At 33.7% G+C, this 17016-nt stretch overlaps 1 protein-coding gene across 2 annotated transcripts in view; it reads left to right on the forward strand.

Moving 5' to 3' along the window:
- LOC129218492 (major facilitator superfamily domain-containing protein 6-like) overlaps positions 1–17016 on the forward strand; it is a 74686-nt gene that overhangs the window by 34441 nt on the left and 23229 nt on the right. For both annotated transcript variants that reach the window (XM_054852777.1, XM_054852778.1), the window contains one exon: positions 2189–2826. In XM_054852777.1, coding sequence (XP_054708752.1) covers positions 2189–2826 — 638 coding nt within the window. The remainder of the gene's footprint in view (positions 1–2188; positions 2827–17016) is intronic.

Below are 17016 nucleotides of genomic sequence, written 5' to 3' on the forward strand. Positions count from 1 at the left end.
CTAAGAAGACTGCCATTGACCCCACAACATAGACAGCAACGTTTAGTATGGTGCCGGACTAGAGCGACGTGGATGACAGTCTGGCAAAACGTCGTGTTCTCAAATAAATCCCGCTTCTGTTTATCCAGTGATAGTCGCCGCATACGTGTGTGGCATCGATGTCTAGACAGATCTAATCTGACAGTAACTGTGGAGCGTCCCACCGCACGACAACGTGGCATAATGGTTTGGGGCGCAATTGCGTACAATTCCATATCACCTCTAGTTCGTATTCAGGGCACTATGACGGCCCAACGATACTTGGATAATGTGCTGCGGCTGGTGGCAATCCCTTACCTTCAAGGGCTACCTAATGCAATATTTCAGCAGGATAACGCCCGACCACACAGTGCTCGCATCTGCCAACAAGCTCTCCAAGGCACACAGATGCTTCCCTGGCCACCATACTCTCTTGACCTGTAACCAATCGAACATGTGTGGGATGTGATTGGACGCCATTTGCAGACTCTGTCCCTGCCTCGTTCAGAAGACGAACTCTGGCAAATGGTTGAAAGGGAATGGAGAGCCATCCCCCTGGACACCATCCGCACCCTTATTGACTCTATGCCTCGACGTGTTTCTTCGTATATCGCTGTCCGCGATGGTCCTACATCCTACTGAGCCGACGCCTTTCTCGCTCTGTATTCTTCCTATCATTTTGAAATTAAGATCATTTATTATTCCTTGCTGTCTCTGTCTTTTTTCTAAATTTCATCACTTTCTGACCACTCCTTCTTTGGTGTTGCATTTTCAATGTCGAGCAGTGCATTTTTTAATAATCTAAAAAAATTCAGTATGAATCAATACATGGAACCGCACAACTTTAAACTGCAATTTCTCATTTTGAACTCAGCTGCAGATACGACTTTTGCGCTTAGCACGGCAGTATTCCTTTTATTTATTTAATTTTAGAAGAACTGAAATTATTTTTGACTTTACATCGCATTTGATTTTGCAATTAACGTTGAGCTTTAAGTTTTTTTAACTTTTTGAAACCGGTTCATGAACAGTGAATATTTTTAAGGGAATAATGAAGGCCGTAGCAATCATAATAAACTAAAATGTACTTGTATGTGTAGGAAGAAAGTATATTAGCACATATTAAGAAACTTGTTTTCATTGAGCTTAAATTTATTCAGTTAAAGATGAATTATGTAGATTTATGACAGGTTTTACGAATCCATCACAAAACACTTTTCTTTTTAATAAATGAAATGAAATGACTATTTTAAAATGTAAAGATATGAATGAAAATAATTCTGTTCAAGAGAGGGAAAATGTTTTTAATTCTCTATCTCTGTTCTTTTAAGTTGCTGAACATTTTTTTAAGATACCTGTGTGTTATATTACTTATGTTAAATTTAAGCCCACCTGTCCGAAAGTAACAAAGTGTACTGTTGTGCATTCCATATTTTTTAAATGGTACATCAATTATTATTACAAATTATTAATTGAAGATAATTAACTAATTTTATTTGAAAGCAGAACTTGAATGGTCACATATTAAAAATATGACGTCAACACTTTTCAAATAAAACGTAGGTCTGCATCGACATTTTGTCTTCCTTTCTACATTGGAGAGTCAAATCACTTTATTTCCGAGTAGGTGTATATGTTTGAATTCATATAATGTAAAACAATATGCATGTCTATTTATAGTGTACACATTTAATTCGTGTCAGAAATGCTATAAAATTAGCTTTCTCCATTAAAAATAATTTTTAACTTCTGATTTGAATGTGAGTTCTGGATGAATACCACTGGTTTTCACGACCAGAAAACGAGTAATGGAAACATAGAAGTATGCAATTGACAATAGAAAATCATAAATTCACATAAAATTAACAAAAAAAAAATTGTGCTGCTAGTAAATTTTTCTCTCTCCTTTAAATCTACTTATATTCTACATCAATATACGGAGTGCTTAAATAACTGACACTACTAAAATAAATAACAGAGATATCTATAAATGGTGATGTAGTCGAGTTATAAATTTTCTTTTCTGAAGAAATTGTGGCTTTTTTTCAATTGGCAAGCATTTTGTTATTCGAAACGTTTAATTAATAATGATATATAATGTAGAACTTCATACTGCTTGAAATTTAATAACAATCTGATTAATGATTTTCTTCTTGTTTACTTCATCCAGATTCTGGGCAATACTAGGAATGGCTGTATTTTCACCTTTGGCTGGAATAATGGTGGATCTCATTAGCACTGAAGATGGTGTAATGAACTATGCCCCAGCTTTTCACTTCCATAACGTTTTATCACTACTTACAGGCATAGCAGTATGGTATTTAAATTTCGAAATAGAAGACACAGAATCAAGCTTTGTTGAATCTTTCAAAAACTTCTGGCAATTAGTTAAAAGACCTTCAATTTTCTTCTTACTTATAGTGGTATTTTGGCTCGGAACGATGTGGGGATTCTTGGAATCTTTTCTCTTTTGGTTTATGAGTGAACTTGGAAGTCCAAAGTATATGATGGGCCTAACGGTCACGATAGGTTCACTTGCTGGTCTGCCATTTCTGCACTACTCAAGATACATAGTATCGAAAATCGGACATGCTAACTTATTATCCATTGCCGTTTTCATGTACATGATTCGTGGAATTGGCTGTTCATATCTCATAGATCCATGGTGGATATTGCCTTTTGAAGTTCTCGAAATATTCACTTATCATCTAATGTGGGTTGCTGCAGCAACTTATGCTGCTCAACTTTCTCCTCCTGGTCTTCTGGCAACAATTCAAGGAATCATAGAAGGTGTTCACTATGGCGTAGGTAAGAAAAACAATGCATTTTAAAAATTACTTCTTGAAATGTATTGCTTTCAAGTTGATACTAATTCCAATACTGAAAGGATCAACTACTTTCAATGTAATACTTTTTTCACGAAAAAAGTATCGTAATTTTAGCCTGAGCTCAAAAATATATTATCTTTGGTCCTGATGTTACTCACTCCATTTGCTCGTAGCACAACTACTTTGCGTTACTCTCGCCTGCAGTACTACAGTGGCACAATTTCCGATTTTCTCCTAATAATTAGCGGTACTATATTATCTCTAAACTTCAATTGCAGATTATTTTGCTCATTTGTATGAACAATCTTACTTGGTGAGGCTTAGTGAGGATAAAATCATATGTGTTCCAGGACGAACATTATACCCCCCTCCCCCCCAAAAAGGTAAATTCCCTTCACTAAAAAATTTTGTGTTCCCTTATTCTATAAAATCGGTGCCAACTTAGCTGCCTCCACAGCTCTGCAGTAACTTAACTGATATAATTGGTGTTAAGTTACACACCGCTTGTGGAAGGTTACATCATGGTAATGTAACTATAGCGTAACGTCTCACTAATTTCTGCGTAAGGTCACACCAGTGTTTTCTGTATGAATACAAAGAAATCGCTTGAAAGGTTACATATTTGTAAAAATTAAGATTTTATCTAACTTACTTGAACGACATATCAAGTTCATGCTTTTTCAACCCCTCCCCCAACCAATATACACCAATTATTTATTTATTTTAATATACAAAAAAAGACATTTTTATTGCACTAAGAGAGGAAATGACCCGAGTCACAAAGAAAAGGCCGCTTTTACCGCTCGGCCACCAAGGACGGTTTTCTTTTCGCTAATAACTTTATCTGCTTTGCGCCAATTCTGAACTTTACGCATGCGCTTTGAATTCTACTGAAACCATAGTGCAAAACTCCTCCAACAATTTTAGTTTTTAAAACAATGATGCTGTACACTTCAGAATTCGTGTAACATTAGACCCATTATCACTGGTACCCTAAAACAATTTTTTTTTACTGTTTAGTTCCACTGATTCCTTCTTTTTTTTTTTTTTTAATCAAATCAAAAGCTTCCCCCCCCCTCAACATGTTCAGTACGAAAAAATTCCCTCAATATTTTGGAGCCTAGCCTTTCTTTACTTCCAAAAAATAAATCCTAAAATAACACAAAAAGAATATTTCCATGCATATCTTTTTTACAATGTCGTGTACTCATCCATTTTGTTGTGATTTAAAATTAGACTATCATTATAGCAGTAAAAAACTGTAAAAAGAAGTTTCCCTGAACTTGTAGTAGCCGCTTAAACGGACTGGTAACTGATAGTTAGATAACCAAGATAACTGATAGTTACCTAAATTTTTCAGTGAAATAAAGTTATAAACATTTCAAACACAGCTCCATTTTACAACATAAATTCCCTGAGGTAAAGCGAGTTGAGATTCCCCAGGTGGAGAGATTTTGCGAGAGAAAGGGGGTTGGTAGGTTAAGAGTTGAGTGAGCGCGCAGGGACTTCATCTAGTTGTACAAGAGCAGTATTCGAATGTGCAGATGAAGAGCTAGTTGGTTGTTCAGATCGTTTGCGATAAAATATAGCTACTTTGTATTGTTTAATTTAGCTAAGTGCTTGAATTTTCATGTTTTTCTCTAATTTTATAGAATGACAATGAACATTGTTAGCACCATTAATTCTTTCTAGCTACGGCCTTGTTTAAATAAAAGACCACGCAATCTCTCCTACCAAAATAGGAGTGTTTATCATAGGAGTGAGCATCAGCTACTTATGAGAGATGGCGCACTGTTCTCATCTGATTAAAGGGTAGGAGAAATTCCGCAGTTTATTGGTTACTCTGGATTGTAAAACGGAAATGGACAAATTTTAAGTTGAACGAGTTGCAAAGTCATTTAGTGTAGTTTTGTAAATATTATGACGTTCCTGGTTTCGTTTCTTTATTTTATTTTTTTTTTTCTTAAATTAGTTTCAGCGTCCTTTCTAAAAACTGATTTTTTTAATTCATTAATAATAAGGCTCAAATACTTATTCCCACTATAATAATGTTTGGAAAAAAGTCTTACAATAATGTCCTTTTAGGTGTAAATATTGTTGTAAACAATTTAATTTTATAGTTAATATTAAGAGCAACACTTTCCTATGTCTCATTGACTGAGCTTGGCGGTGTATTTCATGTACCTTCCTATGTGCCCAATCTAAACGATTCTATAAGGACAGAATGTGCAAAAATGCCCTCTTGGTTTTTTTTTTTTTTTTTTTACAATTGTTGCATTACATTAAAGTGTAACATCAAAAATAGTAATGAAAATGCATAACCAACAAACATTGCGAAAAATTGATAATAAGAGTGTTTTTTACTAGTTGTTGAAATGAGCGGAAATACTCCTAGCTTTACCTTATGCTCAAAATATTTCAGCTGTCAAATTTAGAAACATTCTGATTGTTAAAACTAGCAATTTTTTCATGGTGAGAATCTATATTTGTATGAAACTTCAATCATGAGTCATTACTGCTCAAAAAGGAAGAGAAGGGGACAGCCTCGTCTAACACGTAACATATTCTTTTAAAATGTAGTGAAAGTTCAACATATGAGTATATATTAAACTTTCTTTAACTAATGGGAACTAGTGAAACATTAGTAGAAAATATACATGCTGAAACGCTTGTTATTTAAAGCATGAGGTTTTCTCAAAATACATCCAAAATCTAAAAAAATTCATTAGTAGATTAAAATATATTTGTAATATTATTCAATTTCAGTCGCTGAACAGGACATAGTTTTCATTTAAAAAAATAAACTTATTACACTTCCATATTTGAAATTTCTCAGAGACATTAAGGACCTCTCTTCATTCATAAGCAGTAGCTAAAATACGAATGTATAATTATTTCACTTCAAAACATGTTCGTTTATTTTCTTACCAGGAAACATCACGATGAAGGAAATTCAAAAAAATTCCAAATTGGTGGCATTCGAAAGAGCATTGGAAAACATGTTTATGGCACTGAAACTACGTGCCCTCGTGACCACGTTATCGAAATATGAGGTCTTAAAAATTGCCGAAATTTTTAGTAAAGTCGCCGAATTTAGCGAGTTTTGTTCAGAAATGGAAGGTACGGCGCGAATTTAACATCTGCATCTGATAAGACATTTCACTTCCATATTTGGTCACCACCAAAGCGCTTGAGAAATATCGCATTAATTCTTTACTCGGGGTGACTACCATGGCGCGGGGTGTCGTGGCACAGACTGCGGCATTGAAATTTTTAGGGGCTTGTGTTCCGGGATATTAACGTGCAACTGTATAGGGGAAAACGCCACCGCCCGAAATATTTGTTTTATTGTATAAACAATGGAAATATAATGTATATTGACTTCAAATCATATTTTCTTTTGGCGAATCCCCTAGACCCCAAGGGGAGTTCCTTCAAACATTTGTTTCCAACTACAGAAATGTGAGTGTGGGTGTGTCTTTTGTTGCTTTTCGAATAACTAAAAGTAATTTTCTCGAATAATTTAATTTGAACCTCCCCTCTGTAAAATGTTATGGAGAAGGTCAAGATAAAAATGTCTTTTAGCATTTTAGGTAGTAGTAGTAGATGTAAGTAGATTTTACTTCACTAGTTTGCAGATGTAATAGAGGTGGAGTATTATAGTTGCCCCGCAAAATGGCAAGGAAATCCATTGGAAAATTTTAATAAACAAAAAATAAATAAATTTTGGCATCAGTGCAAATTTTTCGAGTCACAAAAGAAAGTTCTTTCCAGATGAAATGTTGGAAACTGTCAGTCTCTCAATAAATAATGTATCGAGAAGTGTGTTTTGCAGAAACAAAGTATCGTCGAGGCGCTAGCGATAAGCAACTAATAGGTTTGTCAACACATAGTGTCGGGTTATGTGCTGTATTGTACGTTATGTACACACATATTTGTAACTTTATTTGATCGATTGACATCCTGTTTTTTAAACGGTATTTTTTTTTTTTTTTGGTTATTTCCAAAAATTCAAACTACCAATGGTACCAATTAGTTCTGATTTTTGACACTTTACTGTAGTAATAAAGCAAATTAAAACATACAGTGAGAGGTTCCCCGAGCTTAAACTTTTGGGAAACCAAAAATTCTCAATTTACCGAAAGAAAATTCAAATTTTGTCGAGCGATAAAATATGAGTATGCGCAAATAATAATGTATGAAAAGTGACTTTCGGGAGTTAAAAAATTGTAATTATGTCCTCTAATTTGCCGAACTGTCAGACGAACTTTGTCGAATAAGGAAAATTTTTGGGAGGTCACAGTGGCCTCCCACCAGTGCGCTCCTAACTGCAGTCAACAAGAACGACCTCCTATTACTGCGACCGATCTGTCATAGGGTTCGAGCACAAAATCTCGTTTAAAATTCACAGATGTAATGATATTTTAGCATCCAATAGAACGTATTAACTGAATACATTTGAATATACCGTTCAAAGTTTAAACTTTTTTGTTATTCTTAAGACTGTCCGTTAAAAAACTGGTGTTTAAAACTTTTATGCTTCTGCGGGTGAAATATTTCCACTGAAAGAGTTTATTCGATGATGAAACTGTTTTGAAAAAAATATGATAACCGTAGAGAAACGGTAAACACACTTTAAAGTCTTTTTTTTTTTTTTAAAGTCGTAAATCTGAAGTCTTCAACAGTATCTAAATACGAAGAAAACGACATTTTTAAAGATTTCAAACCATGTTCTCAAATTTAAAAAAAAAAACGATTTCTGTCAGTTATTTCCAGTGTGTTTTTCGTTATGTGTATCGTTTTCAAGTTATGTGTAAGCCCTCTAACAAGTCAAATAAAAAAAAATAACTGTATTAATTTTTATTTTGCTTCGTATTTGAATTCCCTTTTAACGTGAAACATAATTGGTAAAAGTGACTTCAGTATTTTTAAAAATGACTAAACATGCAATATGATGTGCATTTACGTTATAGCGACTTTCAATTGCAGTGACAGACTTTTTCGAACTACAGGGGTTGTTGTAATGAACGTCGACTATAAAATTTTTGATAAGAATCTGTTATGAAGTAATTTCCGACATCGTTAGTTTTGCTGTGCAAATTTTTGACATTTACTATCCGTTGTATTCTTTTTTTTTTTTAATTATTATTTTTTTATTATTTTAAATTAAAAACTAAACATTTTCGCTAGCAGTGGTCAAACAATAAAACTTCATGAATGATAATAACTTTTGAAAAAATAAATAAGAGCTGGGATACTACAATCCATGATCATTTTCTTTCAACATCAAAAACTATCAATTTTATTTTCAATATGATATATGTTTTTTTTTAATTATTCATATTAGTTCTCGTACATAATTATTAATTACTTACAAGACATTTTATAACAAGAGTACAAACTTAAATTAGTTAAGTAAAACACACTTGAAATGCACTTAAATTCTGAAATGCATTATTATCACGATTACAAAGTTAAATCCTGCGTTCAATTTCGTTATAAAGTTGTAGCTCCTCTGGATAAAGCTCTCTAGTTTCCATTTTTCAGGCTTCATAGTTACTTTTTAATTTTACACACACAAGTAAAGGGTTAATTCAAAACATCGCTTACGCGCTTTGCAAGATGACCAGAAATGGGAATGAGAGTCTTGCTAGACGCAGGCGATGAAATCACGTGGTATTTTCAATTTCTCGCCAAGTCTTTAAATTTGCCGAATTTTCGTAAGATTTCGACAGACTTTTACCCCCCATATCTCAAAAACAAAAGGACGAGGGCACGCAATATTTGGGTCAAATTTTTTTCTAAAGATACTCTTTCGAATGCGACCTTTTTTAACTTTTTTCATGATTACTGAACTCGTGATGTTTCCTAGTTAGATGCATATGATTCTAATATGCCATCGTTATTTCATTCCGTAACTGTTATAAACACCCTTTAAAACAAGGAAGAAACTTATTTCATGTAATCCAGGCCTAATTACGAAGTAGAAAAATTATAAAATGACATAAAATTGCTTCTGAATCGATCTCACAAATAAAAATGTCAATACTTTTAATGAGTTTTGTTACCTTCTAATTACAAATTTCATAGATGAAAATCAGAACTTCGATATCGATTCATTTCACTTTGAAATATTTGACATTTCAGATCCAAACTTTGCGCATTCAGAGTGTGAATAAAAATTAAACTATACATGAATGCAAATGCGAAACACATGCGAAAGACAAATTTTCTTATTTCCTCCATCTTTCTCGACTGAAAGTGAACGATTTTGTTAAAAAATAAGCGTTCCAACTAATAATAGGGTAATGGCACCAGTAACAGAAAAGGGTTCGGTAACAGACAGTCATAAGTTTGGATTTAAATAATAAGAATTTTTTGCTGGTAAAACTGATGTTGCTGTCGCCTATGAATACAGTGCAACCATCTAATGTTATCACCAGAGAGAACTTTGTCAGCCAGTTGGCATTTACAAGGCAGTGGTTGAATGTTATGAACAGCCGCTACGAGGTCAGCTGGTGTTACATGTTCATTTAAATTTAGTAAGGCTTTAGTTCTAAAAATGAAGAACTTTCGCACATTTTGAAGAAAAAAGGGGAATTTTATCCATGACTCAGCCTGTCTGTTACTGGGTATCCTCAGATTTTTCGGTGTCTGTCACTGGGAGTCGGACCTTTTTTCGGAATTGAGCAAATAAAAATAGAATTAACTAACTCAGGGGATCCAGGAGCAGCCAAACGTTAGATGAGACGTATGTCTTAAGCATGTCCGTTGCTGGTGCCGTTACCTTATATCCAGTAAAAAAATCAAAGAAGTTACAGAATTAACGGAACTGCGTGATAGAAAGATTTAAAAAAAAAAAAAAACATTTTCTGTAAATGTAAGACAATAATTTGGTCAAAATGTCATCTACAATCGCTAGCTTGCTTGTGCAGCACTCTTTCGTAACTGAACCGATTATTTCAGAAAGCAGCCAAACGTTAAAATTTCAGGAAAATCTTTATATCATCATATTAAATTGTTCAATAGGGATTACAACGCTTTTCACTGAAAGAAATGTACCTAAGTGTGCATCCATTTTAGCTTAAAATAGTGTAATCCTTATGCTTATCAAAAATGTTTAATTTGATGCTAAAAATGCTTTTTCGAAATGTTAGAGCCTGTCGCTTAACCGGTTTCTGGGGAATAAACGTTTCAACAATCGTACATTGCAGACCGTTCATTAGGGTGAGGCAAATTATGCTGCTCAACTTTCTCCTCCTGGTCTTCTGGCAACAATTCAAGGAATCATAGAAGGTGTTTACTATGGCGTAGGTAAGAAAAACAATGCATTTTAAAAATTACTTCTTGAAATGTATTGCTTTCAAGTTGATACTAATTCCAATACTGAAAGGATCAACTACTTTCAATGTAATACTTTTTTCACGAAAAAAGTATCGTAATTTTAGCCTGAGCTCAAAAATATATTATCTTTGGTCCTGATGTTACTCACTCCATTTGCTCGTAGCACAACTACTTTGCGTTACTCTCGCCTGCAGTACTACAGTGGCACAATTTCCGATTTTCTCCTAATAATTAGCGGTACTATATTATCTCTAAACTTCAATTGCAGATTATTTTGCTCATTTGTATGAACAATCTTACTTGGTGAGGCTTAGTGAGGATAAAATCATATGTGTTCCAGGACGAACATTATACCCCCCTCCCCCCCAAAAAGGTAAATTCCCTTCACTAAAAAATTTTGTGTTCCCTTATTCTATAAAATCGGTGCTAACTTAGCTGCCTCCACAGCTCTGCAGTAACTTAACTGATATAATTGGTGTTAAGTTACACACCGCTTGTGGAAGGTTACATCATGGTAATGTAACTATAGCGTAACGTCTCACTAATTTCTGCGTAAGGTCACACCAGTGTTTTCTGTATGAATACAAAGAAATCGCTTGAAAGGTTACATATTTGTAAAAATTAAGATTTTATCTAACTTACTTGAACGACATATCAAGTTCATGCTTTTTCAACCCCTCCCCCAACCAATATACACCAATTATTTATTTATTTTAATATACAAAAAAAGACATTTTTATTGCACTAAGAGAGGAAATGACCCGAGTCACAAAGAAAAGGCCGCTTTTACCGCTCGGCCACCAAGGACGGTTTTCTTTTCGCTAATAACTTTATCTGCTTTGCGCCAATTCTGAACTTTACGCATGCGCTTTGAATTCTACTGAAACCATAGTGCAAAACTCCTCCAACAATTTTAGTTTTTAAAACAATGATGCTGTACACTTCAGAATTCGTGTAACATTAGACCCATTATCACTGGTACCCTAAAACAATTTTTTTTTACTGTTTAGTTCCACTGATTCCTTCTTTTTTTTTTTTTTAATCAAATCAAAAGCTTCCCCCCCCCCTCAACATGTTCAGTACGAAAAAATTCCCTCAATATTTTGGAGCCTAGCCTTTCTTTACTTCCAAAAAATAAATCCTAAAATAACACAAAAAGAATATTTCCATGCATATCTTTTTTACAATGTCGTGTACTCATCCATTTTGTTGTGATTTAAAATTAGACTATCATTATAGCAGTAAAAAACTGTAAAAAGAAGTTTCCCTGAACTTGTAGTAGCCGCTTAAACGGACTGGTAACTGATAGTTAGATAACCAAGATAACTGATAGTTACCTAAATTTTTCAGTGAAATAAAGTTATAAACATTTCAAACACAGCTCCATTTTACAACATAAATTCCCTGAGGTAAAGCGAGTTGAGATTCCCCAGGTGGAGAGATTTTGCGAGAGAAAGGGGGTTGGTAGGTTAAGAGTTGAGTGAGCGCGCAGGGACTTCATCTAGTTGTACAAGAGCAGTATTCGAATGTGCAGATGAAGAGCTAGTTGGTTGTTCAGATCGTTTGCAATAAAATATAGCTACTTTGTATTGTTTAATTTAGCTAAGTGCTTGAATTTTCATGTTTTTCTCTAATTTTATAGAATGACAATGAACATTGTTAGCACCATTAATTCTTTCTAGCTACGGCCTTGTTTAAATAAAAGACCACGCAATCTCTCCTACCAAAATAGGAGTGTTTATCATAGGAGTGAGCATCAGCTACTTATGAGAGATGGCGCACTGTTCTCATCTGATTAAAGGGTAGGAGAAATTCCGCAGTTTATTGGTTACTCTGGATTGTAAAACGGAAATGGACAAATTTTAAGTTGAACGAGTTGCAAAGTCATTTAGTGTAGTTTTGTAAATATTATGACGTTCCTGGTTTCGTTTCTTTATTTTATTTTTTTTTTCTTAAATTAGTTTCAGCGTCCTTTCTAAAAACTGATTTTTTTAATTCATTAATAATAAGGCTCAAATACTTATTCCCACTATAATAATGTTTGGAAAAAAGTCTTACAATAATGTCCTTTTAGGTGTAAATATTGTTGTAAACAATTTAATTTTATAGTTAATATTAAGAGCAACACTTTCCTATGTCTCATTGACTGAGCTTGGCGGTGTATTTCATGTACCTTCCTATGTGCCCAATCTAAACGATTCTATAAGGACAGAATGTGCAAAAATGCCCTCTTGGTTTTTTTTTTTTTTTTTTTTTTTTTTTTTACAATTGTTGCATTACATTAAAGTGTAACATCAAAAATAGTAATGAAAATGCATAACCAACAAACATTGCGAAAAATTGATAATAAGAGTGTTTTTTACTAGTTGTTGAAATGAGCGGAAATACTCCTAGCTTTACCTTATGCTCAAAATATTTCAGCTGTCAAATTTAGAAACATTCTGATTGTTAAAACTAGCAATTTTTTCATGGTGAGAATCTATATTTGTATGAAACTTCAATCATGAGTCATTACTGCTCAAAAAGGAAGAGAAGGGGACAGCCTCGTCTAACACGTAACATATTCTTTTAAAATGTAGTGAAAGTTCAACATATGAGTATATATTAAACTTTCTTTAACTAATGGGAACTAGTGAAACATTAGTAGAAAATATACATGCTGAAACGCTTATTATTTAAAGCATGAGGTTTTCTCAAAATACATCCAAAATCTAAAAAAATTCATTAGTAGATTAAAATATATTTGTAATATTATTCAATTTGAGTCGCTGAACAGGACATAGTTTTCATTTAAAAAAATAAACTTATTACACTTCCATATTTGAAATTTCTCAGAGACATTAAGGACCTCTCTTCATTCATAAGCAGTAGCTAAAATACGAATGTATAATTATTTCACTTCAAAACATGTTAGTTTATTTTCTTACCAGGAAACATCACGATGAAGGAAATTCAAAAAAATTCCAAATTGGTGGCATTCGAAAGAGCATTGGAAAACATGTTTATGGCACTGAAACTACGTGCCCTCGTGACCACGTTATCGAAATATGAGGTCTTAAAAATTGCCGAAATTTTTAGTAAAGTCGCCGAATTTAGCGAGTTTTGTTCAGAAATGGAAGGTACGGCGCGAATTTAACATCTGCATCTGATAAGACATTTCACTTCCATATTTGGTCACCACCAAAGCGCTTGAGAAATATCGCATTAATTCTTTACTCGGGGTGACTACCATGGCGCGGGGTGTCGTGGCACAGACTGCGGCATTGAAATTTTTAGGGGCTTGTGTTCCGGGATATTAACGTGCAACTGTATAGGGGAAAACGCCACCGCCCGAAATATTTGTTTTATTGTATAAACAATGGAAATATAATGTATATTGACTTCAAATCATATTTTCTTTTGGCGAATCCCCTAGACCCCAAGGGGAGTTCCTTCAAACATTTGTTTCCAACTACAGAAATGTGAGTGTGGGTGTGTCTTTTGTTGCTTTTCGAATAACTAAAAGTAATTTTCTCGAATAATTTAATTTGAACCTCCCCTCTGTAAAATGTTATGGAGAAGGTCAAGATAAAAATGTCTTTTAGCATTTTAGGTAGTAGTAGTAGATGTAAGTAGATTTTACTTCACTAGTTTGCAGATGTAATAGAGGTGGAGTATTATAGTTGCCCCGCAAAATGGCAAGGAAATCCATTGGAAAATTTTAATAAACAAAAAATAAATAAAGTTTGGCATCAGTGCAAATTTTTCGAGTCACAAAAGAAAGTTCTTTCCAGATGAAATGTTGGAAACTGTCAGTCTCTCAATAAATAATGTATCGAGAAGTGTGTTTTGCAGAAACAAAGTATCGTCGAGGCGCTAGCGATAAGCAACTAATAGGTTTGTCAACACATAGTGTCGGGTTATGTGCTGTATTGTACGTTATGTACACACATATTTGTAACTTTATTTGATCGATTGACATCCTGTTTTTTAAACGGTATTTTTTTTGGTTATTTCCAAAAATTCAAACTACCAATGGTACCAATTAGTTCTGATTTTTGACACTTTACTGTAGTAATAAAGCAAATTAAAACATACAGTGAGAGGTTCCCCGAGCTTAAACTTTTGGGAAACCAAAAATTCTCAATTTACCGTTGTATTCTTTTTTTTTTTAATTATTATTTTTTTATTATTTTAAATTAAAAACTAAACATTTTCGCTAGCAGTGGTCAAACAATAAAACTTCATGAATGATAATAACTTTTGAAAAAATAAATAAGAGCTGGGATACTACAATCCATGATCATTTTCTTTCAACATCAAAAACTATCAATTTTATTTTCAATATGATATATGTTTTTTTTTAATTATTCATATTAGTTCTCGTACATAATTATTAATTACTTACAAGACATTTTATAACAAGAGTACAAACTTAAATTAGTTAAGTAAAACACACTTGAAATGCACTTAAATTCTGAAATGCATTATTATCACGATTACAAAGTTAAATCCTGCGTTCAATTTCGTTATAAAGTTGTAGCTCCTCTGGATAAAGCTCTCTAGTTTCCATTTTTCAGGCTTCATAGCTACTTTTTAATTTTACACACACAAGTAAAGGGTTAATTCAAAACATCGTTTACGCGCTTTGCAAGATGACCAGAAATGGGAATGAGAGTCTTGCTAGACGCAGGCGATGAAATCACGTGGTATTTTCAATTTCTCGCCAAGTCTTTAAATTTGCCGAATTTTCGTAAGATTTCGACAGACTTTTACCCCCCATATCTCAAAAACAAAAGGACGAGGGCACGCAATATTTGGGTCAAATTTTTTTCTAAAGATACTTTTTCGAATGCGACCTTTTTTAACTTTTTTCATGATTACTGAACTCGTGATGTTTCCTAGTTAGATGCATATGATTCTAATATGCCATCGTTATTTCATTCCGTAACTGTTATAAACACCCTTTAAAACAAGGAAGAAACTTATTTCATGTAATCCAGGCCTAATTACGAAGTAGAAAAATTATAAAATGACATAAAATTGCTTCTGAATCGATCTCACAAATAAAAATGTCAATACTTTTAATGAGTTTTGTTACCTTCTAATTACAAATTTCATAAATGAAAATCAGAACTTCGATATCGATTCATTTCACTTTGAAATATTTGACATTTCAGATCCAAACTTTGCGCATTCAGAGTGTGAATAAAAATTAAACTATACATGAATGCAAATGCGAAACACATGCGAAAGACAAATTTTCTTATTTCCTCCATCTTTCTCGACTGAAAGTGAACGATTTTGTTAAAAAATAAGCGTTCCAACTAATAATAGGGTAATGGCACCAGTAACAGAAAAGGGTTCGGTAACAGACAGTCATAAGTTTGGATTTAAATAATAAGAATTTTTTGCTGGTAAAACTGATGTTGCTGTCGCCTATGAATACAGTGCAACCATCTAATGTTATCACCAGAGAGAACTTTGTCAGCCAGTTGGCATTTACAAGGCAGTGGTTGAATGTTATGAACAGCCGCTACGAGGTCAGCTGGTGTTACATGTTCATTTAAATTTAGTAAGGCTTTAGTTCTAAAAATAAAGAACTTTCGCACATTTTGAAGAAAAAAGGGGAATTTTATCCATGACTCAGCCTGTCTGTTACTGGGTATCCTCAGATTTTTCGGTGTCTGTCACTGGGAGTCGGACCTTTTTTCGGAATTGAGCAAATAAAAATAGAATTAACTAACTCAGGGGATCCAGGAGCAGCCAAACGTTAGATGAGACGTATGTCTTAAGCATGTCCGTTGCTGGTGCCGTTACCCTATATCCAGTAAAAAAATCATAGAAGTTACAGAATTAACGGAACTGCGTGATAGAAAGATTTAAAAAAAAAAAAAAAACATTTTCTGTAAATGTAAGACAATAATTTGGTCAAAATGTCATCTACAATCGCTAGCTTGCTTGTGCAGCACTCTTTCGTAACTGAACCGATTATTTCAGAAAGCAGCCAAACGTTAAAATTTCAGGAAAATCTTTATATCATCATATTAAATTGTTCAATAGGGATTACAACGCTTTTCACTGAAAGAAATGTACCTAAGTGTGCATCCATTTTAGCTTAAAATAGTGTAATCCTTATGCTTATCAAAAATGTTTAATTTGATGCTAAAAATGCTTTTTCGAAATGTTAGAGCCTGTCGCTTAACCGGTTTCTGGGGAATAAACGTTTCAACAATCGTACATTGCAGACCGTTCATTAGGGTGAGGCAAATGTTGAAACGCAAGCATTTCACATCGACTTGTAATTGTTGTAAAACAGGTAGCCTTTGCTAATAGTTCATGTGCAAAGAAAGTTGAAAGATATCGTTTATGATCTTGAGGTAGCGATACTAACTATAAGTTTATTATTGTGTTTCGGCCAAATTTCCTGGTAATATGTATTATGAAAATCAATGCTTTTTTATTGACTTTATTGCCTGTATTTTACTACTAAACTAAGTGTTACGTATTGCCTGTATTACGTATTAGGGGCCATTCAATAATTATGTAAAGGTACCGAGGAGGAGGAAGGCTGGAAAAATCTCTACATACCCTTACTTTGGGGGGGGGGGAGCAAAACCATTCTTACGTAATATTTTTCAAGTCGATATTTCACATTAGAAATCACGCGGTCAAATGATTTGGCGGGGATCATATTTCATTTGCGTCTGGAAGGTAAAAAAGTACTAGGATAAGCTTTTTAATAAGCTTTTATTAGCTTCACTTGTATGTTTGTCAGTAACTCTCCTTCGGACTAAGAGCTAGTGGCTTATTATTGTTAGTACATTCCACCATTTTATGAGCGTTC

Source organism: Uloborus diversus, chromosome 3, assembly GCF_026930045.1.
Source record: "Uloborus diversus isolate 005 chromosome 3, Udiv.v.3.1, whole genome shotgun sequence".
NCBI lineage: Eukaryota > Metazoa > Arthropoda > Arachnida > Araneae > Uloboridae > Uloborus > Uloborus diversus.